General features: G+C 36.0%; 1 protein-coding gene across 1 annotated transcript in view; it reads right to left on the reverse strand.

Annotated features, from left to right (window-relative positions):
* Positions 1-26,631, reverse strand: part of VWA3A (von Willebrand factor A domain containing 3A) — a 31,440-nt gene that overhangs the window by 1,935 nt on the left and 2,874 nt on the right. The window contains exons 6-32 of the mRNA XM_074919352.1: positions 25,966-26,020; positions 25,130-25,228; positions 23,993-24,099; positions 23,588-23,713; positions 22,162-22,270; positions 20,955-21,020; positions 20,362-20,484; positions 18,496-18,634; positions 18,307-18,410; positions 17,974-18,054; positions 16,798-16,892; positions 15,223-15,342; positions 14,280-14,354; positions 13,417-13,561; positions 12,240-12,438; positions 11,732-11,802; positions 10,570-10,728; positions 9,035-9,125; positions 7,864-7,974; positions 7,234-7,331; positions 6,930-7,082; positions 6,145-6,253; positions 5,312-5,456; positions 4,688-4,832; positions 3,480-3,631; positions 1,735-1,861; positions 1,036-1,133 (exon numbers count right to left, since the gene is read on the reverse strand). Coding sequence (XP_074775453.1) covers positions 1,036-1,133; positions 1,735-1,861; positions 3,480-3,631; positions 4,688-4,832; positions 5,312-5,456; positions 6,145-6,253; positions 6,930-7,082; positions 7,234-7,331; positions 7,864-7,974; positions 9,035-9,125; positions 10,570-10,728; positions 11,732-11,802; positions 12,240-12,438; positions 13,417-13,561; positions 14,280-14,354; positions 15,223-15,342; positions 16,798-16,892; positions 17,974-18,054; positions 18,307-18,410; positions 18,496-18,634; positions 20,362-20,484; positions 20,955-21,020; positions 22,162-22,270; positions 23,588-23,713; positions 23,993-24,099; positions 25,130-25,228; positions 25,966-26,020 — 3,102 coding nt within the window. The remainder of the gene's footprint in view (positions 1-1,035; positions 1,134-1,734; positions 1,862-3,479; positions 3,632-4,687; positions 4,833-5,311; positions 5,457-6,144; positions 6,254-6,929; positions 7,083-7,233; positions 7,332-7,863; positions 7,975-9,034; positions 9,126-10,569; positions 10,729-11,731; positions 11,803-12,239; positions 12,439-13,416; positions 13,562-14,279; positions 14,355-15,222; positions 15,343-16,797; positions 16,893-17,973; positions 18,055-18,306; positions 18,411-18,495; positions 18,635-20,361; positions 20,485-20,954; positions 21,021-22,161; positions 22,271-23,587; positions 23,714-23,992; positions 24,100-25,129; positions 25,229-25,965; positions 26,021-26,631) is intronic.

The raw sequence follows: 26,631 nt of genomic DNA on the forward strand, positions 1-26,631 counted from the left end.
ACTGCACTGTTGTCTGTTACATAACTGTTAACAGAAAAGGGAAAAAGAAACTTCATGTTGAGGGAGGATGCTGAAAAGAAAGGGAGAAACACCTGAAGAGTGTTGGCAGAACATTCTTATTCTATAGAGAGAAAAGAAAGCTGAAAATTACAGTAAAGACCAGAAGAGGGGAAAACACAGAACAAATTCTGGTGGGCCCATGACTTAAAAGGGAAAGAAAAAAGATTAACAAATTACTTTGGAAAGCAGAAAAAGACTGAGAGGAAAATTATTTTGTCAGATCCTTCAGAAATCAGGAAGTGTAAGAAGAGTGAAGAGGAAAGCTTAGGGAATCTGCCCAGAAAAAGGCTAGTAGAAACTTTACAGTTCTTTAGAGGCAGAAAGAAAGGCAGATTGATGGGAACTTCAAAAGTAAATGGGTTGCAATGGGATTGTTTGAGAACAGAAGAAAAACTTCACATTATTCCATGCAGAGAACATAATTCTAGGAAAGAATGGATGATGATGCAGTTAGAGAAGTCAGGATGATGTAGGATAGAAGAAGCCCATACAGATTTTGGAAAATAAAAGTAATTTGCATTTCCAAGTAACAAGTCATACTAAAGGAAGAAGTATTAAAAAGAACATTGCATCACATTAACAAGAGTAAAATTTCTCTTTTAATAATATACATGAAGAGAAATACATTGGTATGGCAGATGAACTCAGTGAGGAGAGGAACAACTTAATACAACTTCTTTGACATAAGAATGGAGGGACAACAACTGAGAGAAAACAACAGCCCTGAAGTTTAACACATTGTTAGAATCTGCTCAAATCCTTTAGCATGGTAGCTAATTGTGTAAGATCTTAAAACTAAATCCCTCTAAAGCAGACATCTCACTTGCATGTCATTTTCCAAGCCTCAAAACCCACTAAAACTGACAGTACAAGAAACAGCAATTCTTTTTTAAATAGCAGACGCTGGAAGTCAGAGGTTCTTGTCTTCCTTTCATGAAATAAACAAGCAATTATTGAAAGATTCTTAATACTCACCTCAAAGATTTTGCCTGCTTTAAGAAACTTCTAGCTTTTGCTACTTCTTGAGTAAGTTTCTTCAAATCATCTCCTTCAAAGTAAGGGAAAACTGGATCCTGAAAACAGAATTAAAATATTCTACTTGCACCTATCTATTATTTTCAATTTCTACCAATTTAATTAATTGAGCCTAAGCTCTAAATCTCCTTATTCCTATCTACTTGCAGAGAAGGTCTTGGTCTTACAAGGGGAGAGCAGATCAACCCTGGACTGAATATAGTTCTGTTCACTAACATATTTTTCTGCTGTGGCAATCTCTGAGGTCTCCTGCTGAAGCACTAACATGCTAAATGCTGTATAAGGATTTTACAATTACATAAATGAAATACAAGATGGTAAGGATAAGAAGGTACAGTAAAAGCTAAAGTTAGCTTAAAACCCACAGTGTCCAGATACAGGAGTTTTTGCTTCTCTTTCAAAAACCGTGCTGCATTGTGTACTTCTGTCATGGGTTTGGTCACCTGATCAAGGCAGCTAGCAGAAAGGTAAAGCCAGATATTAAGGTTTCTCCTTTCAGTTTCAATGTGAAGTATCTTAGGAGTCTTGTATTAATTTTTCTCATGATTTTTCTTTTTTAAATGTAGTTTGACTACTGTTGAAGAACTAAGTGGAAATGAAACAAAACCAAGCCCAACAAACCCAATCTATTTAACATACATCTTCATCATCAGGCCCTTCTGTCAACATTCTGTGTGCTGCTAATTGTCCATCCACATCTCCAAAGCTGCAATGGTAGCGCCCTCCTGTTTGGGAAGCAAGCTTCTTCAGAAATTCATTAGCTCCTCTGTTAACAACAAAGTAATAAGTTACTTAGGAAAATGATTTATCTGAAAGCTACAACAACAGAAAAAGAATTTCTAAGAATTCCTAAAAAAAATTACAGCCAGTTTGGAGGACACGATTATAAACTTCTGTATTATTTCTAATTGTCAGCTGCTAATGAAGAATATACACTGCTTAGCTGTCATAACCTCCAAAACCAGGCTACTTTTGGACAAGAAGTTCAGTGTAGCAATAGAACCAAAAAAAAGAAAGTAAACCAAGAAATCCAGAAGTCAGCTGGCAGGTGAAGGACAGTAACATTTGACACAGGGGAAAAAACCTGAAAGCTAGGAGACTCCATAAAGGGAAAGAACTTTCTGTGCATGTCCCGTATTTTATTCTCTAACCTAAACCTCTGTTACTTGTCCAACAAGAATCATTGGGATAACTTGTACAGTTGTTACTGTATTTTGATTGCAAGTATGCTAAATCACCCACTTTTACTGCCATTTATACAACATTTGAAAATTCTGTCTCCCAAGCACTAGCACTGCAAAGTCAGAAATAGTCATAAATCCGTTAATTTCAAGTAAGCTTCAAGAATCAATTCCGTTCTAGAACTGGACATTAAAATCTCCACAACTAAGAGATTTCTCTGAAAGGAAGCAGCAGGTTTTGTTTCAGAGTAACTCATAGTCAGAACTGACATCTTTCTCCCTTATTAGCAGGTTTCCTTAACAGACAGTTATTGGCTACTGATCAGTTCACCAAATGATATGCAAATAAATTAATTCAAAATATTAATAATTAAAAGACTTTTAATAAATACTTAAAGTTGGCTTTTTCAACTTAGGACCAATAATTCAAAGTTATTACCAGAAAGAAAGATATACAAAAGCTTTCAAAATTACTCTTTTCCTTTTTGATATTGTCCCATGGTCTTCAATTCTGGACCATGCAAAGATCCCTGAAAAGGAACATCCATAGATATATATCTTTAACCTACACCCCATCATGGCTGGCATTAGCACTTTCCTAGTGCTCCTGATTCCAGTCCAGGTAACTATTAACTTTTCATGCCCCTACAGAGTCATAGACTGGTTTGGGTTGGAAGGGACCTTAAAGATCATCCAGTCCCAACCCCCCTGCCACGGGCAGGGACACCTTCCACTAGCCCAGGCTGCCCAAAGCCCCGTCCAACCTGGCCTTGAACACTGCCAGGGAGGGGGCAGCCACAGCTTCTCTGGGCAACCTGTGCCAGTGTCTCACCACCCTCACAGGGAAGAATTTCTTCCTCACATCTAATCTAAATCTGCCCTCTTCCAGTTTAAACAGACATAAGGATGTGTATATGATAGAACTACAGGAAAGACCTCAGTGCTGCAGACTAGTGATACATATCACTTCTCTGTGTGCATGAAGGTAACTCTCTCAAAGACATAAGCTGTGGGAGATGAAGGCCATGTGGCAACTACCTGTGTCAGAACAGCCTTCCCAGTTCCTGCACATATGAACGTCTAACTCAATCCTGGTGTTTAGTGAACTGAGCATGTAGCACTTTTTGGTAACACAGCCTTTTGACAATAAATAAACCAGTAATTTAAAAGATTTTTTTGTTGTTCTTGTAAAGTATCATATACCTGTCTGTACAGCTAAAAGAAATGGTGTGGATTTTAATATCTTGTTTCTCTCTCAATCTTTCAGTTTCTTTCAAAATCAGACTGCAACTGGTGTCTGGTTTTCCATCAGTCAATACATACAGTGCCTCTATACCTTGGAAACTGAGAGCCTTCTGAAAAGCAGAAAATAAGCTTAAATAATTAGTACATTTATATAAAAAGTTATTCTTAAGAATAAAACTGCTATTCCAATGATTTAAGATAGCTTTATATTTACCACATCATGAGTCAAGTTAGTATTGTCTTTTCCTTTTCACAAAGTATGAAAGAGATCAAGGATGTAATTTTGAAAAATAAACAAGTAAAATTTGTAGCACAAGACCATATATTCATAAACAGCACATCACCAAAACCTGCCTCACTGAAATAAGCAAATTAGCTGGTTTTGGAGAACTGCTGACAGATTTTTAGATTACACTTTGTGGGAGTTAAAGATGCTTAATGTCTGAAAATCGGGCTTACTAAGACTTGTCCTTTTTATATTGTGAAAACTTGCTATGGTAATTGACTCAGTGGACATTTTTGTAATACAGACGTGCCTTATGGTTCTACTGGACTTGATTCACCATAAAATCCATACAATTTATAATGAGATTCTGCAAGGCTGTCTAGAACAGCAACTATTAATTTAAGGCAAGATTTATTTTTTTATTCAAATTTTAAATCTCATTAAGTTGCAAGTTCTTTCAGTCTCTGTTTTATTATTAATAGTTAATTTCTACACTGAGAATCTTTATAGGAGAAAAGTTTCTTCATCTGTTACTGAAGTTCCAGAGTTGTACTCAATGCCGATGTGATTCCAACAAACACTGTTTCTTTAAAATCCCTTTTTGGCTCAGAGCAAATGTATCACAGCCACAGTTGTACATAAGCATAATTTTGAGCAACTGGCTATCTCTTATCTCTGCAGTATTCTTTGAGCACAAATATCAATGCAACTATTGATACTTCACATTTTTCTTAAATTCAGTACAAGTAATGAATTCTAGTACCTATGAGCCCTAGGGACAGAACAATGGCTTGATTCCAGATCTGTTCAGCATTTTGCATATAGGAGTGCTGCATGCTTTGACCTAATAATTTTCCTAAAACATTACCAGTCAGATGGAAGTGTTTTATCACCACAAGACACGATGTCTTCTCCAAAATGTGGTACACAATTTACTAACCTGTAAAGCCATAAGGATGCATGTATTACCATGAGCGTGGGATTTGGACACCCACTGCACAGCATCATGACATGTTTCATCAGTTGCCTCTACGAGACACTCCTTCCAACTCTCTGTATGTTCTGCAAATCTCAGCAGGTTAAACCTAAGGAGAAAGATGCCCCACAACATTTATCCCCAACCTATACCATCAGTCACTTCCAATAAACCAGTTTTGAAATAAATAAAAAAACCCAAACCAAACCCAAACCCAATTAAAAAAAAAAAAAACAAAACAACCCAAACCAAACAAACCCAAGATTCTAGTGTTGGAATAAGATCTTCAGCTTTGGGAGAGTCAGAAAGCATATCTCGCTCTCTATGAACAGAAAATCTATGCCAATGCTGAGCCCAAAAGGATAAAGAGTGTCAGCCTATGGCAAATGAAGCTCAAATCTTAGAGAGCTGAGAATTAAAAGCTGGTTAAAAAAAGAGCAGAAAAAGCAGTTCATGTCACATGCATATTATGCACTAACATATAATTACTTGTACTGCATTTCAGTACGGTATTATTTGTAATTATTAAGTAATCTTATTGCATAATAAGTAGTGCAGATTTCAGTATTCATCAGTAGTTTATCATACCTGACTTCATTTTTTCTCAGCTGTTCCCAGATAAGAGAGGCAAGTTCTTTTGTGATATGTGGCAAATATGAGTCCATAGAACCAGAGGTATCAATCAAAACACAGATATTTGCTTCTAAAATCGTACCAAACAATCTTCGGCTTCCTGGGCCAGAACATTAAAACTACTTCAGTGTCATTACACAGACTTATTTTATTGAACGTATGATTTTATTGAGCATACTGTTAGGGGTTATTCTGGGCACATTTCTAAATAATAAATTCTGTCAACCCTAGGTAGTTCAAAGGTTAGTAACAGAAAAGTCTTTTGCAATTAAAAAATAGCACTATCAAGTGTTAATTACTAGCCAACTTGCATTAAACAATTTGTAGCTTCTACTTCACAATCCAGCAAAAAATTTAAACTGCTTCCCAAAGATCTTTATGAGCAACAGAGGGATCAAAATACTTTTTCACCAGCAGTGATGCTGTAATTCTAAATAGGGCACATTCTTAGCAAAAGAAACAGAAAATCTAATTTTGCTTGTATATTTATTCTGTTGACAGAAGTTTCTGACACCAGAAACCTTGTATTCAAGAACACAGCATACAAAAAGGAAAAACTTATATCACAGCCCTTATTATTTCACAGCAAGCTAGATGATTATCGGCTACACAGGTGCAGAGTTATTTTGTAGTTTCATAAAAATACTTTTTAAAATTTCAGTAAAATACAAGATGGATGACCTTTACTCATATTTGAGGTCCAGATTTATTCTACTATGAATAGTAGACAAGAAGATTTTATGTATGTTTAAACTGTGCTTTATAGATAAACATATGCACACGAATACCTGACAGAAGCCACTGTATTCTTTGTATATAGCGCTGCAACACTTTCTCCAGTTGTTCAGTGTAGACTTCCAGTTCTTTAGACTGAAACTGCAAATGTTTCACAACCCCCTGGAAAAATTCAGTTTGTACAAGAGCAACTTACTTCAGGAGATTTGAGCTCAGCTGCTAGATATGCCATGTCTGAATTAGAAATCAGGGAGATTTGTTCTTTTGTCTTTACCTCTACGAAATAGGTAGGAAAATTTCTGCAACTCTATTGCTACTAAATAATGGGTTTACCCAAATTAGGAAAGCCTAGTTCTCATCTCAGCAAGTTGAGCTGGGCAACAAAATTATATAATTGGACTGGACAGGTGCATCTGTTGCATTGATTTATAGATATAATAGATATAATGGAGTGATAATATCCTGGACTTAACTTTCTATGCTTCTCTCCAGTCATTACACAAACTAAACCAATTAAGATCCACCATTTCCCCACTTTTGACTCACACATGATTTTTAAAAGCTTTACTTAAAATTTTAAAATTATTATTCACAGTGTATGAGCAGAGGAGATGCTATATGTTCTAAGGATCCCATGCAGTTTGCACTTCAAACATACTAAGTATTCTTTGTGGTGAATAAAAGACATTCTCTAGCTTTCTAATAGAGGGGTGATTTAAAGAGAACAGGGAATAGTGGAGGGAACATCACACTACCAAGCTACAAACATTGATCAATATGCATTGTCTTAAACAAAGCCTTTCAACATTGTAGGTATATGACATCTGCAAAAGCTTACATTGATTTCTACACTCGGGAAGATAGTACAGTATTTTGCTGATACTTTCTTGTGCAGAGACTCCACAGTTTTCTTTTGGTGAGTACAGCCTGGACCAAACATCAGTCTGGGCAATTCCAGTTTAAGCTTTTTAATACTGTACTTGGTCAGCCACTTGTAAGACAAACAAATGTAGCAATTCGTTGTTAGTAAATATCAGAATAGTTTAAGTAACAATAAATTGTACAGAATCACAATTAACATGTTCACATTAATTCATATGGATAAATCTAAAACTGCAATTTATCAGGAAGGAGCAAAATACCTCTTTGCTTGAACAGATTTCCTCTTTTTTTGGCAATGTAACAGAAGGAACAGACTTTCTTATGCATGTTATCTTTGGATACTTTCGGTATACTGTACCTAGTTAAGAAAATGAACAAAGTAATATTGGAAGCCCTAGCTTTAAATCATAGCCCCTCTGAATCACATATGACTGTTGTTTAAAAAAAACAACACCAAACAACAACAACAAAACCCCAAACCCGCAGACTAGCATTTCACATTTGAAAAAAACACAAAGTTTCTATATATCAAAGTACTTTAAAAAATCACTTATTTCTAAATTTGTCACCTTCAAAAAATTCCAAATGAAATCTTCTGTAATCATCTAAACCATCATGACAGCATTTTTGACCAAAAGATCCCAAAGGACTTAAAAAAACCAAACCACCCAACAAAACAAAACACCCCCCAAAAAAATAAAAAGAGCCAACAAGAGCCACCCCCCTAAACCAAATATCAAACCAAAAAACCCCACCACTATTTGATAAGTGAAACTCACTTCCACTCACTATTCAAAGCACACTGATTATCCATGAGTTAACACCCTAACAGCTTCATGATAAAAATGCTGATAAAAAGGCTTCAGCCATCATATCCTGATAATACGTACCCACATGCCTTCCTTTATCCGTATAAAATACTGACACAGAGAACTCTGGCTGCTTCCTTGGTTTATGCTTTCTTTTATTCTCAGTCTGAGGGCATTCTTTTATTGCTTGTGCTACAAAAAAAGAAAAATTGTTGACCTACTTCAGCTAGATAAAACTCTTGCATGTAACCCTGTTCTTGAGTTCATAATTTCCCATTACCACAATTATAAATTAGATATTAGATACTTGTTAAGAAAAATCCATCTTTTACAACTAATTATGCTACTTCCATATAAATGAACCAAAGCCTTTACAAATTTATATATTATGATCAGGAAGAATGTCACAAGGCATAATCTGAAAAGATTAGGAGTTTACAATAAGCATAGTATTTGTTGGAAAAGCCAATTAACATTTTACAAAGCACCTCATATGCAAATATGGATCCAGATTTGTAAACACTGCTACACATCAACAATCTCATTTCAATAAATCAGATTTCAAGACCCAGATTTGATGACAAAAATATTTACAGCTGTTAGCAAAGATGCAAAGAAAAAAAACCACAGGAGAATTACAGAAATGGAAGAGAAAGGGATTGGACTTTAAGAGACCAACAGTCACTAGAATCATTTTAAGAGCTGTTTCATATACCAGGAGCAGTTGCAAGAGTCAGCACTTCAGGTAACCTGACATTTATGGGTTTTCTTCCTTCACTACTGGATCATAAATAAATCAAGTGGAACAACATATTAATTACAATGTGATCTAACAGTATTAGCAGAACTATATATATTGAACTAATAACTTAATTTCTGAATTGTTGAGCCTTTGAAAAAAATTGAGTATGAAATGAAAACCAAGAGCAGTAATTATGGCTTCCGGCAGGGGACAAAGTAGGGCTCTACTTTCCACCACACACATTTAACATTTCCTGATATAGGATGGACAGTCAATCATGTGTCCTGGAAATAGTTATACAGTGTGCAGTGTTCCTTCTGCTTACAACCTAAAAGAAAGCTAGACACATTACTCATATCAAAGCAATTTCAAAGCCACTGCAATGTTTCCTATCAGTCTGATTAAAGATTGAAATTTCAAATGTTTCTAAAACTTAAATTAAAGCTCTAAGTTAATATTTTCTTTTAACTCAAAGAAACTGAAGACTAAAAGCCCCTAAACCATACAGACCTGGTGGAATTTCTGCTTTGGCACTAGTAGGACGCCATGCCAATACTCTTAGGGAAGTATTTCTCTCTGCACCATGGTTGTCTTTGATATACTATAAGCACATATAATAAACAAAAAATTTTAAAAAGTATTTCAGTTGGATCACAACTGCATTCTTCAAAACTGTAACTATCTTTCATTATTCTCTAATTCCTGTTTTACTCTGGCTCTTCTAACCAGCCAGCAGATTGCCATGACAACTTGCAGTTTGTGATTTCTTCCTAGGTTAAGTAACTAATTGCTCTGTTTTAATTATCTTACAAATTTGATTTGTTGCCATAAAACTAAAGACTAACATCTACAGGCAGACAAATTTGGATCATTTTTGTCACTGGAAGGAGCAGTCTAGTATGATAATGGCACTGTTTTATAGAATACAGTATATAGTATTTTCCTCAGAGTTTTATTGAATATTGGAAGCCTAGTACTGACAACAGTAATTTTTCCTTTAGGTATGGCTCAACCCTCTAGGGGCTGAGCAGCCTGCTAAACAACATGAACACTTGTTTAACCCTACTGTAGGATCAGACTTTTGCTGTGTCATGGAGACTTCAAGTCATCTAATTTAACATACAGCTCTACTATAAGTATCAAACATCTACAGAGAAACCTGTCTCACTTTTCTACAAGTCTAACAGCTGTAAAACTATGCTATGCAGTCGTATCTCTGAGTGATTACTTTTAACCTGCTTTTGTGAAGAGGTGTTGAGAATATACTGGTTTTGATAAAATAGCATGGAAGTTTGAGCTTACCTACAACATGAACACACCTATACTTAAGAGTGCCATTCCCATTTCAAACATGAGACCTGAAAATTTCAGGTCAAAAGTTAAGTATATCCTTTGCAATAGGCAGTTCTGCATCTAGTCATTTATACACCAAAATAGTGGCACTGGCCATATTACAGATTTGCACACCCACTCAAAACAGATGCACACACAGTCAAAACTAACAAGGAAAACATTAGCAAAATCCAAAAAGATTCAATAGTGTAGCTCCATGGAAATAAGCACAGTGGACAGGAAACAAATCCTGAGTCCTATTTCTTGTTATATGCTGGCTCTCTGTATGGCCAAAGACATGCTACTCAGCTACAGCTGTCTCATCTGTAAATGGGCAGAATACCATAAAATTCAGTACTTGCTAGAAGGGCTTGTAAGATAGACTAACTTGGTAAAGCACATTTCTGCTTTGCGTTTGTTTTCATTAAACACTGAACTTTTAAGGTCAGAGAAGGGACTATTTAGACAATTTTAGACACGACAATGTGGCTCCATTATAATTACTTACTTTACAGGACTTAATAAGATGTATTTTTGTTTATGTAACATTTTGAATGCAAAATAAAATGTAAATTCAGAGCACTATCACAGTGCTGTTTTAATTCCTTCCAATTTTCAGCCTGAGCACTTCTGTCACAAAGAGCAGCATCTGATAGTTGGGTAGGATCTCTAATAAAAACACACAGCATATTAAAAATGGGACCATTTCAAACCATTCTAGCCAGACTCAGAGCTGTGGGTTTAGGAGGTGGCAACTTCTGTGGCCGCCTTTTCTCTTTCTTCATAAACATGTTTGAGTCTCCTTCTGGTAGAAATGGACGAACAGACTGAGTTACTGAACGTTGCTTTAAGGATTCCACTAGGAATGCACACTGAAATGGAAGTTGACATAATTTAGTAATTCATATATGTGAAATTTAAGTACATGACATTTCAATGACAGGCATTCTGTATTAATTACTTTAATAATAATTAAAATGAATACCAAATTTATTAATTTGGTAATGCTTAACAGCTGTAACTGAATAGAAACCCTGCTGTGCTGTGCTTGCTCAAACATACAGGAGAGAAATCCTTCCTACTCTGAGCAAACATGCCAAAAAGAAAAGGCAACAGTACACATACCAAGACCAGAACAAACTGGAAGATGGTGAACCAAGTATATGCAACTATTAAATGATAACAAAATATTTCAAGATGCCATTGAAAATCCACCAATTCTTCTTTTTAAAAATACTTCTGTGACTCAGACTTGCTTGCAACTAGGTACTCAGACCTCTGGACATGTATCTCACTGTATGTTTCTTTCTAATCACACCTCAGCAACAACCCCCATACTGCCAGGCTGGCTATACTGCCTCAGTCACTTTGTTAGGTATCTTTGGAAAAAGCCACGTGCATGTTATCTGGAGAGATATGGTCTAGTTCTACACCCTTGGTACATTTCAAAAACCAATTGTTTTAGAACTGAATAAAGGTATTGTACCAGTGACAAACCCTCCCTCCACTGTGACTTACAGGAACATATTATACATTTGCTATATATTTAACTTTCTAATATATTTATTTTTATACATATATAACAAACTTCCTTGAGAAAAATTCATCATAGGATTGGCAATAAAAAGGAGAATCACTTAAATTGTAAATTCCTTGTATTTGAGAAGGAATCATGGTCACTCCAACACCCATCACTGCAGTGATATTACACAACTGCTTTCTAGTCCATATTTACTCTACAATGACTATTCTCACACTCCAGAGCATTCCTGCCCATCTTACAAGGATTTTCATTTTGTCCCATCTTCTGCACTGTCAGCTGAACAAACACTGTTGAATTTTTTTCTGACTTAAAAAGATACACATAATTCATACCTTTTGGGAGTAGTTGTTTGCTTTTTCCATTTCAGACACAATAACAGTGATATCATCACTTTCAAAAATACCTGATAATCAAATACATGCTCATCAGTGTGGGTTTTTTTAAGTGTGCAAAATATATCTTTTTTTTTAAGTCTACAATAATTTGTAGAACATGTGAAATATCAATGAAAAGAATCAAAACGCCTTTGTTTCCTGTAAGACAGGCAGTGTGGACCTGTCACGTTACTAACTATATTTTAAATGTGCATCTTTAAAATATCTAGCAGACAATAGTGAATTTAAAAAAAAAAATAAAAATCCTGCATTAAGGCTGCATTATGATATTCTGCAATACAACTGAAAGCCTCAATCAAACTGGGACCTCTGTTTATATCTCAGCGCTAGGATAGCATTATCACATCCTAAAAAAGTAAACTACTTGATTTGAGGGAAAAAAAAATTAATAAATATTATTTAATTAATGCAAGAGAACTACGTGTTGACTATACTTTTCACATACCTGCTTCTCCAAACCAATGAAATCTCCCATTGCCTGCTTGTACTATTTCTTTAAAAGCATTGGCAGTTTCAACTGGATTAGCATAGCGGGCTGGAATAATCCCAGTGGAGTCAACATCCTCCATTACACTGAACAGACAGACATGAAGCTGCAAATCAAAACCTCTGCAAACCTCAGCCACATAAGCACTGACTGTGTGCTGTAAGACAGAGGGGAAAAGATAAAAAAAGTCAGTAGTGACCCTCTAACTCAGATGAGCTTCCATCTGCCCAGCGGCTCCTAAACTGATGTACAAACACTCCCAACCTGAGCAGTTCAGTACAGGAACATACCCTGAGTAGCTGAATGCCTCAGTTCATGTATACACACAAAAACTGTTGCTATGACTAGTGACAATGGCAACAGCATTACTGCAGCCAAGAAGTGAGACTGGGTAACTATGGGTCACAGGTCATGGACTTCAAGGTAGTCTTGCACTGAGGCAAAGAAGTAGGGATAGAACTATCCATTTGGCTTTTTGTACGCACCCTTTGTTTTCCTATTATCTGCATGGCATTTTAATTATTTCTTAGGTTTGCCCAGAATTTCTAGAAGTTTGGTAACAAAAGCAAGAGAAACCCTGCTGTATACGCATGGTTACTCCAGCTGGATTACCATATGTTCAGAAGCTCCAGGCTGTGCACGTGGCTTAACAGCCACAGATCACATGCACTGCAAACGTATATCCGAGCAATGGATTACTGTTATTAAAGACAGGAGTTGTCTCTACATAGTGTACTATGGAGTTTCACTGTAAAATTATTCATGGCTTTGTTCCCACGAGTTATTAAGAAATTATATCATACAAGATCATAATTGGTTTGTTCAGATTCACAAATCTGTGGTGAAATGTGGCCAGAGCTGGAGTGGGAAAGGAATCTTAAAAACATTTCTTGAATTTTCTACGATTCACACATTATTGATAATTGCTACCTCCAACACACAAATAACGATTCCAGAAATGGAACTTTGAGATCCTAATAGTTGTGCTGGCTTAGATATGTAGAGAAGTATTCTGCCAACAAGCTATGGTGACTAGCCAGAAGAATAAATTAAAAAAAAAAAGAGAGAAAATAAAGTTGAGATTAATTCTGACAGGAACTTACAGAAGACTTGCAAAGCCTGTGATGATACTTACTGCTTCCTGATCAGGTATTCCAGTAGTCAGCAGGTAAAGTCCTTGTGATTCGTGTTTATCTTTGTCTTTGAAGTCTACTTCCACAGCTCTCCTGAGAGCACTCATGAAATTCCTACTCCCTTCGCACTGCAAGCTCAACACCCACCTGAAAAAAGATGTTTACAGTTAAAAGAACGAAGCAACAAAAGCTTTTGGTTTTGCTAAAGCAATAAAGACAAGAATCTTAAATAACACTGCACTAGAGTCTAAAATTTTTGACAAAGAGAGCAAAACCAGGTTATATAATGACACAAATTATTTGTTCTAGCTTCATTACTGCCACCATGGTGAACTGGTTTTTAAGATAAGATTCAGAGCATAAAGATGAAAGAATTCTCTCTTCATGTTATGTGGAAAAACTTTAATATAGTAGAAGTTACAGCAATAAAAATAAAACTACAGAGGTATAATGAAACTGCTCAGGGTGTGACTTCACAAACAGAAACCTGGGATTCTGTGTGTGGGGAAAAATGTAGTCTAGTTTTCACATCCCAAATGATTTTGAAGCAGTTTTCAATTCTTCATGTAACCTGTGCACTTCTTACACAGACACCTGTATCTGTGTACGTATATATTCCATATACAAGTGAAATACAAAGTCACTGAGACATATTAAACTTTATAACACTGTTTTCACAACAAAGCATCATAAACAATCAGCGTAGAATAGTTCGTGCCAACCTATTTTTGTAGTATGATAAACTTACTAAACTTCTAAACTGTTCACCATGCTGTTTAAATCTGTTCCTCTATTTTATCTGTTTCATGGTACCTACAATCACTCAATTCAGATGTATGGGAAAGTTATTTGAATTTGATCCTACCTCCAAGCATTCTGTAAGTTTTCTGGTTGTGAAGGAACCAGTTCCAGTTGCCAAGGCACAGCGTCACTCCCAAATCTTTCATGGAAAGATAACAGCAATTAATTTTCAGATTATGCTTTAGAACAAGCAAAAATATAGAATTCACTGAAAAAGAAAAACCTCATTTGGGGTATTATGTATGTAAAATTGACTGATGCTAACTATTTTCTATTTCAAACCATTTAATTATATTTATTCATCACTCAGGTGGTGTCAGATTTTCAAGGTCGTGGGCCAGACTACATTTTTCTTTCCTGAACTGGATCTTAAGTGAGATGGTAAAATCTCAGTGGAAAGACTGTGACAAAAAACCCCCAACGCTCAGATGCTGCCTGTATCTCTCTTGTGAGATAAGGGCTCTGTTCTCCCACCAGGTTTGGAACTCCATGAGCTTCTGTCGTTTGCTTTTACTTGTCAGATAGAAACCCACCCAGCTACTGTTCAGCAGCTGTGCCATACGTTTCTGACTACCAGTCTTGAGTATGGAATTTTAGTACTACTACATATTAAAAAGTATTGGAATTACTGTGAAATTTGAAGGGCATTCTCAGTTACAGTACCTGAGAGACCAAAATCCTCTTCCAGTGAGTTTCTGACACGTGAATTAATACTGTTATGAATGATATGGCAGGATGAGAATTGATTACAGGTACAATGCAATCAGTTCCAGTGAGCCTCACCCAAATCAGTCATTTTTAATTACTAATCTGGCCTCCATACATGTGACCCATGCACTTATGCAATAACAATGAATCAGTGCTACTCTTGCAATTACTTTATCACAAAACATTACATACAATTAAAAAATCTAAAGTATATCCATTAGTAACTACAATCTCTCAGCATACTTCTTTCTCTGCAATGTGTTACAATTATTTTAGAAGAATCTTAAATAGTTGCTTACGCTATAATATTGAAGTAATCCTTATTTGACATTTGTTCCTCAAGTAAAAGTCGCAAACAATGCTGGATGTGGATGATGTACATAGAGTTTGTCACTGATATATCAACAAGTATAACCACCCTATATAAGAAATATATTATTAATTAAAAAAAAAGAATCTTATTTAATTACATATTCTTACCTTCACTGTACTCTAACTTGACAGGGAAAATTATCTTCTAGCTATGTATCAAAATGTATAAACACTGAATATATATTTTGTAAAAATCTGCAAAACATAAGGTCGGATTTTTAAAAAAAGACTAACAATAATAGAAAATTATATTTTTGTTAAGCTATGCAATTATCAGGGTATGGGCACATGTAGTTCCATAATGGCTGTTGTACCCTAAACAGGTCCTTTTTCTTCTCTGTACTTGAATATCCAAAACACGCCCGAAAAGTGTGGATGTTATCCAACAAGAAGAGTTGTTGGGCAGTTCACTGTCCTTTCCCCAGTCATCATTTCAGGAATGTATGTAGTATTACTCCAAAGATAAATTGTGAGTTTTCTCCCAGCAAGTCAGTGACAGACTGGTTATTCAGGTATGGACTGACTGATGTTATCTGTCATGTTACCTCTTTTGAGAAAAACCTAATGATGACCTTCTTCAGTATGGTCAGTATTGAGTCTTGCTTGCAGAGACAATGCAGGATGGTTACAGTTAATGGACAGGGGATATCTTAGGAGCAGTGGTTATGAAAAGAATCACGGATGTAATGGACAGTGGGACATGAGTTCCCAACACAATACAGTGGCCAGAAGGGCTAATTCAATCCTTGATCAATGAAAAAGAAAATACCTAGTAACAATGGTCTCAGCTATCTTCCTTTTGTCTGAAACTTCATATTCAAGGTTTGTGAACAGGACAAAAAGAGCAATTGTGCACCTGAGATTGGGTGGGACATCTCCAATAAAGGCGTCACACACAATGTAAATAAACATCATTCTCAAATACATAATCAGAAGAAGACCTCAAACTTCATGCAGGAAAAAAGGATCTTAGTTTTTTGAGTATATCTGCACTGACATTTGTCATCTGGCAAAGAATACACTTCAAGTAGTGGAGGCAGGTGGTAGTTTGTAGGTTGAATCTCTTCTTCTGATAAGAACCCATTAGACGCTGGGCAAGAAACGCTCTGGGCATAAATACTAACAGCACAGGTTTGGAAAGCTGACTGTAAATGCTACCTTTGGCCAGAAACATCAGTTCTGTTTGTATGTGATTTAAGATAGAACATTCCCCAGAGCTAGATAACTCAAATTGAAAAATCTCATCCTGCCGTATGGAAATTGCAGTTTTGTGCTGACTGATGATCATCCAATTCAGTAAACTGACTGGACTGTTAAAAAAGCTGAATATCAATGTCTGTTTTCAAAAGCGGATTGCTTACACTGGTCATATCTGCAGCTGTTGTCTCTACATCTGACTGTTCTCTGCCCTGTATTCCTTGGTGCTGACTTACACACAAAGCAAAGGCTAGCAAACTAGAACCATGACCAATACACAAAAAAGGGCCATCAAAGTATGATACCTCCTTTCACAAACACTTCCCCATATTCTTCTGCTAGCAGCAGACAGCCAGTCAATTCGCTTCTCATAGATTCTTACCATTTTAGCAAGGAGTTTCTATGGATAAAATATAGAAAATTTAAGTTAAAAATAAGAAGTTCAAGTAAGCGCTTTATTGCCAAATGTTTGATACAGAAATAACATGACAGCACAGTAATGAAAAAAGTAATGGTTTTCATTCATTTTGACAGCAGCATTTCATTCTTAGTAAAGATAAGAGAATACAGTCCATGACAAAAACTTACAATGATAAAAAGCCAACAGAGTCTAAAGGTCTAAACTCTCCTCCTCACATTTCCTCTTGCTAGCATGTCCCAAAATAGCAGTCAAGTACATTAAAAAAAACCCCATCACCTACCAGAGAAACTCATGTCACAGTATAATTTTTTAATCCCTTATTCAACCAGTCTTCTGGATTATTTAATCGTTTAAGATCAAATTTATCTCAGATTCATCCCTTGCCTTGACTCTCTTTCCTACACATCCAAGGGACTAGGCTGCTACAACAAAAAGAGGCTCTGGTTTGCTGCTGTTACGTGCCTTTGCACATACTTTCATATCACACAACATCTTTCAAGTCATGCAACAACCATCCAAGCTTGCTCCTACACTACTTCCTAGAATGTTCTTGTTATGCCTTGAGTCTTTTCTGGTCTAGCCAGTAACAATTACACATTCTTCTTCATAAAACTTGTTTGACTTTAAAAGAAATAAAACAAAATACAAGCCTTTTTTGTTTTTTTTTTTTTAAATGGTTAAACCAAGATGAAATGGGACAGTTCTGTTAAAGCAAGTGGGAGTACCCTATTGCATTGTATCCTTTCAATGTACAGACTAAAGGACTTACACATACATGGATAGAATAATGTAAATACGTTCTTACGCATAGATTGCAAAATGCACACTGCTGTATTTACGAGCAGCACAGATGGACACTCTTCTCTTATTTAGCCTCCTTCCTCACTACCATAAGAATCTGGATTCCAAGTCTGACCAGATCACTGCAGACTTACACAGAGAGCTGCCTGCACATGAATCCCGGCAGTGCTTATCTATCAGAATCTATCAGGCCAATTAATGTGGAATAATTAGATAGTAATCTAGCCCAGACAAGGCCACATAACTACAGACAACTCACCTGATAGTTGTATAATACTGGCAGGTCAACGTGGATATTTTTCACAGTTCCATCATACCATTCAAACTGCATCATCGCTTTCTGGAAGGGTAAGTAATACACTCAGGTGTTTACAGAAGCCTATGTAAGCTCCACTAACATGGAATTCCTTCCTGAATCATTCTTAAAAATGGCATAAGTATCTGATCTGAATCTATGATTTGCATCTCAGTTAAAGCCTGTAGAAATTCGCTAACTTATAAAGTACTGAGTTAATCAGAAAAATGTAGCCCCAGAAAGAAAAGAAAAAAACCCAAACAACAACAACAAAAAGAAAGGGTCCTTATCACTTACCTCATGTAGAGTTGATGACACTGTTTTTTTAAGAATAGGTACAAATCCTTCCACAGGAGAGAAGGCACTGGGAGCCAAAACTTGATAAAGGTTTAACTTTTTAGCTATAGCAAGGAACAAAGAAATTAAATAAAACACATGCTCTTTATTTTATGTTTCATACCTGTTAAGCATTTCTTTTTGTGCTACCTTTCAATCCATTTGTCTTTAACCAGTCTGTTGAGGTTTTGGCCAGGACGCATGGTGTTTGAATAACTAATGGTCCTTCATGCTTTGGAGGCTTTAGTAAGAAGTTGGAGGGTGCTGTATTTGCAAATTCTCTGGAAACCTAAAATGGATTTGAAGAAAAACTCTTGCAAGTTTTAGCATTTTTTACCCTCAATCCAAAATATCCAGTGTGGAATATTAGTTCTACTTATCTTCACCAAAGTGCTGGGATTTCAACAAGCAAAATACTGTGAAAATAGCTCTCATTGGTCCTCCTAAAAATGGGGCTTGGAGGACAATGTTCCATTAACTTACTGTGTTTGCCACAGTGCAAAAATGCACAGGGAAATTAAAACATCATGGTTCCACATACTGGCATGAAAAAAGCCAATTATTTCTCTAAGAAAAGTAAGTAGGAAACAGATCTTTGTTACACATAAATCAAATCTCAACTGCTTCATTTTCTACCTGCACCAAGTCAAAGGAAACATATTCTGTCTTCATTCTTACCAATGGAAATGAGTCAACAAAAATTCCTACGGGGCACTAGAATTCCATTATTTCAAAAAGGGGTAAGAGACCTTTTTCTCTGAATGGACAGAAGTTGGAAATATTTTTTCATACAGAAGGTGAGACTACTCAGTTTCAGAAATGACATGCTTTGATTTGGGGATATAGGACCATCTAAGTAATTTCAGGGTGACTTCTGCTTTACATGTAGTCGATATGGTCCTTAGTAATTATGAGTTTGGAAGAGAGATGAAAGAATTCTATACATATGGAATACGAAGGATGAGGGGAAACAGAGTTAGAAATATTATTCACAAATGACCAGTTTGGCTCCTGTCTGGAACATCGCGGGACAGATGACCAGATACCCAAGGATACCCAATGGAAGCTTTCAGCTCCTCTTTCAAATCAGATTTGTCCACATCACACAACACCCTACAGTAGCTGTGACAAAGAACAGACTTTTGCTAACAAAAAAATTCCTCACAGATTTGTAAAACTGTACTGCCAAATTTCTGGCATTAAAGTTGAGCAACCATATGCAAATTAGCCACTTTCTAAAATTCCAGGTCCCTAGAAAGTACAGAGATGAGAATAAGGCAGAAATGATGCCTATTTCCACTTAAGACTATCTGCACAAGGTGAAAGACAGACATGAGTAAATAATCTCTCTACTAGCTCAAAACAGAACTAGAAATTATCAAAGCATTCCACAGAAAAAAAAAGAAAAATAATAGGAGATTCTTTTTCTTTCCCACTCCTATTTCATCAAGAGCACTCAGAAGTTGCTTTATTGGAGAAAAGCCAAACAAGGTAAGAACCTCTGGTATGTCAAGTCAACAACACATAAAAACAGAAACATTACCACAACAATTGTTACAGACCAAACTATGCCAGTAAGACAGGACCAACACAAGATGTGTAACAGACTGTAGCTTCCTAACTTAAACACTAGTAATGGATTATGATTTTGCAACTGATTTAAGTGTCCACCTTCAACAGCTAGAAGTAAGTATCTCTGTACTGTTGGAACTTCTTTTAAATAATCGTGTATATGGTTAGGTCAGCGATTCTCTTAGATTTCCATTATGATCATGGTACAATGTTCTTTTCATCACATTTGGACTGGTTTATAAAACTTGCTGCGTTTTGGAGAATGTTTAGCAAAATGTCTCCTTTACTGGTTTTGGCCTTAATTTGCTCTTATAATGGATGGCAAATATATAATATTCACTTATCAAAATACTTGATCATATACATTTTTTTTTCATATTGTGAACACTAAAAAATTCTACCCCTGATAGTTCAAAGCACATCTGAAAATGAAAAGATACATACATCTGTTATTCTACTAATAAATGAGCCACCAATTCTTTGAACAGTCTGTTTGATGCTCTTGAGTAGGTTCTTAGCCTTCTGGGATTCCTGAAGTAGCAAATGAACATCACTGCTATCAAAATTCTGTACATATAAAAACAAAGGGGGAAAAAAAAGTTAACTACTATTCAAATACCAACCAAACACAGCTTTCTTACTTTGATGTGCATGCATCTATACAAGACTGCCTAACATAGCAAAATTGAGTGTAAATGTATCTAATGCACTGCACACAAGCTATTAATCATTTTATAAATGAGATATTATTGTATTATTTTGAATCAGTCTACAATAAGACACTGCTTTCATCCTATACATCATCTTTAAGTCAGTGAATATTACCTGCAAAATTTATTGTGCTTTTAGGAAAGCTTTTTCAGTTGCAGAAAGAATTAAACACAGGTTTACTGACCACATCCTCAGTACTTCTTTAACGGAGACTTTCAGCACCAGGTCTTGCTACAAATTTCTCAGATGATAACTAGTTTACCTTCTAGAAGTGAAGAATCATCAAAAAGAGAGAAAAATGCATTGCCTCTCTAGCTGTCACCTACCTCTCCCTTTGAAGAGTAGCACTGATAACAGCCTCTTACAGCTTCTGCAAGGTTCTTTAGAACTGCCTACATATATAAATAGGAAGGAAAAGAGTTACTTTGATTTGGTAGTCTCTTTTGATAACATGGGTTACTTCTATTCAAGTCTCAATTAGAGACAAAGAAAGAATCTTTGAGGTACGTGTAGTGAGAAAGCCAAATTAATTGTTTCCATTGTTTTCTTAACAGTCTTATTTTAACATGGCTGAAAAACTAACTCAGTAGTAATGCACAAAATAGGCAGTAAGCTTCAAATTCGTTCACCTTGTGTTAAAATGCCAGTCACTTTCTGCTCCTTTGAAGGTAGGACCATGCTAGTCAGATCAAAGGCATATCACGGAAGTCTACAAGTATAAGCATTAGGCTATCCTTTCCCAGCCCACAATTACCTCGTAACATTTTTGCTGCTTTTTTCACCTCTCCCATCTCCTCTCCTACCATCTACCACCGCAATCCTTTTTCCCACAACTACAATGCCCTTACCACATCCAGTCTTCTCTTACCAGGATTTCATCTGTGTCCTCCCTGCCACTTAAATCACTATATGCCTTAGGGATAAGCTTAAACAAGCCATCAACACCTAAAACCATTTCTATGTAGAAGTTAATCAAAAGTAACTGCTTATCCTTCTGTTCTCCTTTCAGGCAGTCACTGGTAACATCCAAACCATTGTTCATGATCAACACTGTCTGAGCAAGGCTGATAGGTCTTGCATTGATGCTACTCCATACAAAAATATTCCTATGCCAGAGACTGCCATACTCAAATGATCTCATTCCCAAGTCCCCGTCTTTCTCCTGCGATCCCTCTCACTACCCACTCGTCCTTAATGCAATATTGCCTACCTGAAGTCCCCTAATTTTCTGCTTTGACCTGCAAAAAGCTCTTAGATTCTTCTGTAAACGCACAGGTTGATTATCTGGAAATATTTGTTTCCCTTTAGCTGCCAACCACTTGGTTACCACTTCTAGCTTTGGTATGAACCAAGATGAACACTCCAAACTATTTTTTTCATGTGTGCAAATCTGCTCTAAAGAAAATACAACTTTAGATCAAGAACTCTTTAATGAGTAAGTTAGCTTCCCCACAAGTTTAGGGGAAAAGACATTGCAGCTGAATAGGAAACAAATGACAAGACACTTAAGGAAGTATTAACAACATTACTTACAAGAGAAGCAGGATTGCTGCAATCATATGTAACAGCATGAATCTGCAGTTTTCTCCCCAGCATACACTGCTGAGCATAGCCAGACAATATTTCCAAAGACTGATCAGGGCTGATAAATAAATAAATAAATAAGGGGGAAAAAAGATATTGACAATGGCAGTATTCAAATGGTGGAAGAAGGCAGTGTTGAAGAAGACAGGGAAGAAAATGAAGTGGGAAAGAAATAACAAATCATGGGAATTTATTAATTTATCATAACTTGACCTCCTGTTCCTATTTCAACAGTTACTTGAGGTACCACTACTGAATTTTCATTCCGTCCTGAAAACCTGAACGACAATAAAAGCACTAAGATTCTATTCCAGTTCATAACACCTTACAGATTAAATGTTCTAAATTATTCCTTGCTAGCCCTGGAAGCTAAAAATCAGGATCTGTGGTTTTGCCTCCTGTGACAAACTGTGATAGAAACATTTTCAACTCAAATCTTCAACTGTATGTAAGGATGTCCATTATCTTCCACAGGCATGAAAGAAAATAAAACTTTGCATTGTGTTTAGAATTTAGTGACCCACACAGGTTTAATTCCCTGAGTTCTGATGGTTCTTCATGGCTAGTAAAAGCCTTTCCTTGCAGCTACACTTCTGCCAGGGAGAGAAATTAAGGAAGTTTTCACTTGTACCTACTAAAAACTTTTGCTTTCTGTTCAAAGCAGACCTAAGCAAAACTTGGAACCTTTTAACTGAACATGGTGTGTCCAGCACAATAGGTGAAATGTTATCTCAATCACCCTAAATATCAAGCTTGCCAAGCTTACACCATCCCTTTTTAGCACGTTTAAAATTAATATAAGGAATAAATTAGGAGTAGGGTAACACTCCCAGAATCCTTACCGTGGTGTTTTTCTTGTAATCCTGACTACTGCAAATTTTCAAATTATGACATCAGAACTGCAGAATTTAAGTTCATAATTTATCTAATCTCAGCCTGGTTTCATTTATTTAATCACAAATTTTAAGTTTTCCATCAGCACCAAGATCCCAGAGAGAAGACTATCTCTGAATGCTTGAAGTTATTTTACAGCAAAATCTAGCTCATCATCTGATCTTCCCAGAGGTGTGGACCTTTTCAATGACATACTTAATGATACTGAAGGATTTTTACTGATGTAGCATTAGACCTAGCAGACTCTCAATGGATTACTGCGATAACTGATCTGCAAAGGAAAAACGTAGCTTCATATCAGAAAAGAGAAGATTTAAAAATATTTTTTAAAGGGAAGAAATAATGGAAATCACTGCTATGAACTAAAAATATATAAAACCTGGATCTTAAGTTTTCTATTTATTTTTGTATCAAGTTCAGATTCGTGTACCAATTCTGTATGTAAGTTAAAGCTGGTTGTTACAATAGGTAACAAATTTACCAGCTTCCTACAATAAGAACCAGAGAATTCAGTTCTTTCACCATAAGGACATGTTTCAAGGCTTTCAGCAAATTGCAGCCTTGACCAGGCTCCAGCTGCTGTATCCACTGCCTTGCTTCATGTAGCCTAGGGGAAAAAAAAAAGGAATATGTACACTTAACATGCAGGTGCTAAATGAGACAGATCATGAAGATTACTACAAACTGCAGAAGCTGCTAAGATATTTTATGCATAAGCAACCAGCTTGAAATCATGGATTGCACTTAAAATTAGGTTTTTTCCCTCTTACAAATCACTGCAGGCACAAGATGAAACACAGTATTTATTATCTACCGGAGATTGCTCTAATTAAATGGAGACCTTGTTTGAAACACCTTTATTTTCAGAGAAATTAACTTAACTTACACATGAACATTGATGGTTTTTGGACTCTCCCACAGAGGTGAAATTTCTGTACTGAATGAGAGGCAGTACAATTGCTTCTTATAACATAGCTGTTCATCTATTAAGGACTATATAAACAAAAAAATATTAATGCATTACTATCCATGCTGCTTCTAGTCAGGTTATTATGTAAAGAAAAAGAAATAGTAATTTCCTAATAATAGTTGACAGCTATCGCAGAGATATTTTCAGCTATCGCAGAGAAAAGCTTCCAAGAAAAAGTCATGCAGAGAGAAAGCCTGCAAACCTATGGTAATCCAGTCAATTTGTTAATAGCCCAGGGGGCAGGGAGTATCTGTTGTACTGGTATGAGTTTTTCTCTTCAGTTCTTGAGCACACAAAACAACATAATGATCTAGAATGGGCATATTCACTCATCAAGCAGTTAATAAAAAATGTTTAATACATATTCATTGATAGGGCTAAGTAATAGTTCAGATATTAAGGCTAAGTCAACCAGACTACATGGAACTCGAGTTTTCCTGAAGTAGATTGTTTTTTTTTTAAGTGCACAAATGAAAAAAGCAGATAACATAAATAAAATTTAAATAATTCCTGAATGCAGGAAATGAAATTGTACAAAGTTTCAAAGTTAGACAGTAAAACAGTCACATTATATCTTCCTTCCTTACCACAAAATCTGATAAAAATACAGAGCACAATAAATGACAAGTTTCTTTGGGGACTTCAGGAAGTGATTAACTCACCAAAGTGACAAAACATAAGGGCATAAGGAAACTATAAATAGCTCTATGTAGAACTTGGTTCTAGATCTTAACAGCTGGTTCTGTTAGTCAAGTTTATTTCATAGAGAATGCAGGTACAAGAATTGAGAAACTTCCAAATATTAATACAAAAAGTATTATTATTAGGATACATACTGGAGTTTGTTTGCATTTAGACATTAACAAAGACTACATTAACAAAGACTACATTTTCAAAGACATTTAAAACATACTTTACTACAACAGAAAACTTCTATTGTATTGTATGTTATGAATTTAAGCAGATCTTTTTCTACCTAGTTCCTGGCTTGTAGTTACAAAAAAGCTTGAACAGTATGCTACAATTGCCAAAGTCTGCTTTATTCTTACTTACCAAAAGGTCCTTCTGAAAATCCCGTAGTCTAGGTCCATGCCTCATACTGGACACATCAACCACAAGTCCGACTTTGGTTCCTCTTATGAGGCCAAACACCTTAAAAGAGAAAAGTCATTGTAAATACTAAGCTTATCTGAAGTTTAAAGATGTAACAGTTTATTCTGTACAATACCATTTAAAAATCAAATATTGGGTATTTATTTTCACTTTAAGCTTTTTAGCATAAAAATGACACAGTGAGAAAGCAAGAAAAAAACAAAGAGAATTACCAGTTTATATTTACTAGTGAGTCATACTTGCTCCTTGCCAAGACAATCTATTCATTATTTGAGAGGATAAAAAAATAACTTTGTCTACAGCATCTCCTTCAGGTTAAATCAAGCAACTTAGTGGAAGCTAGATTTTGAAATGCTGCTTCTTTCTCTATCCCCTTCAAGAGCGAGCTATGTCTCTTTGCCACTCCTGAGCATTAGCACTGCTAGGCACAATAAGTGATTAACCAGCTGTTCAAGAGAAGGCACAATGGACAAGACAGCTCCACTTCAGACTGAGAGTGTGCTGCTCAGCATTGTCTCCTCACGTTTAAATCACACTGAGAGGTCCTGATGATAAAGACTGCCAAGAGAAAGCAAGGCTAGATCTAGAAAGCAGAAAACTGCATACCAGTGAAAAGATCAAGAAAATCCATTGTGCACATGATGTGTAACTCACAGTAAATAAAGAAAATACATAAGCTTTCTGGAAGCTGCTTTTCACTAGCATTCAAAAGTTAATTTATTCTTTAATGCCGTATACAGTTCCATTCTAAAAATATACTGCAAAGTTAAAGTTACCTTTCTGCTGTCCTGCAACAGCCATTGAATTCGCTGCTGATAAAGTTCAATCACTCTGACAAAAGGCATAGCACACATTTAGCTAAGGCATTCTCTTGCATTGTGTATCAATGTAACATTCAACCACTAGTCTCCATCACATGCTTTTTCTTGCAGATGCAAAAATCACCTTTTAAAAATACTGTTTTCAGTGTTCCCATACAACTGGTTGGTTGCAGGGCTAACCATTTAAGCACTTCTTCCCCTAAAGCTGTTTGACTGATTAGATATGTAGCTGTCTGAAAAAACAGGATCACTGAAATGTCTTCTGATCAGTTGCTGGCTATTCTGTTCAGAGACAGGAGAGGGGTATTTACCACGTGTATGTGTGAACAACAGAAGCTTGGGCAAAACTGAGTTTAGTTCATTAGGCATAGGTTATTGTCAGATGTATTTAATAAAAACTGCATTGTTGCTTAAGACACTCATGAAATCTAAAATTGTGATTGAAAGGCAACACACTCACTGAAGTGCTGGACTAACTGCAGCACAACTTTCAATAATTTAATTGCAAAATAGGTATAACCTGAGGTAAAACAAAGTTTTCTCTCTTCCAAAACTGTTTTACTTCAATTTATTTTTAATACCATATGCCTAGATTTTACAATTTGGCAAACAGAAAATTTA

Source organism: Athene noctua, chromosome 15 (assembly GCF_965140245.1).
Source record: "Athene noctua chromosome 15, bAthNoc1.hap1.1, whole genome shotgun sequence".
NCBI classification, from domain to species: domain Eukaryota; kingdom Metazoa; phylum Chordata; class Aves; order Strigiformes; family Strigidae; genus Athene; species Athene noctua.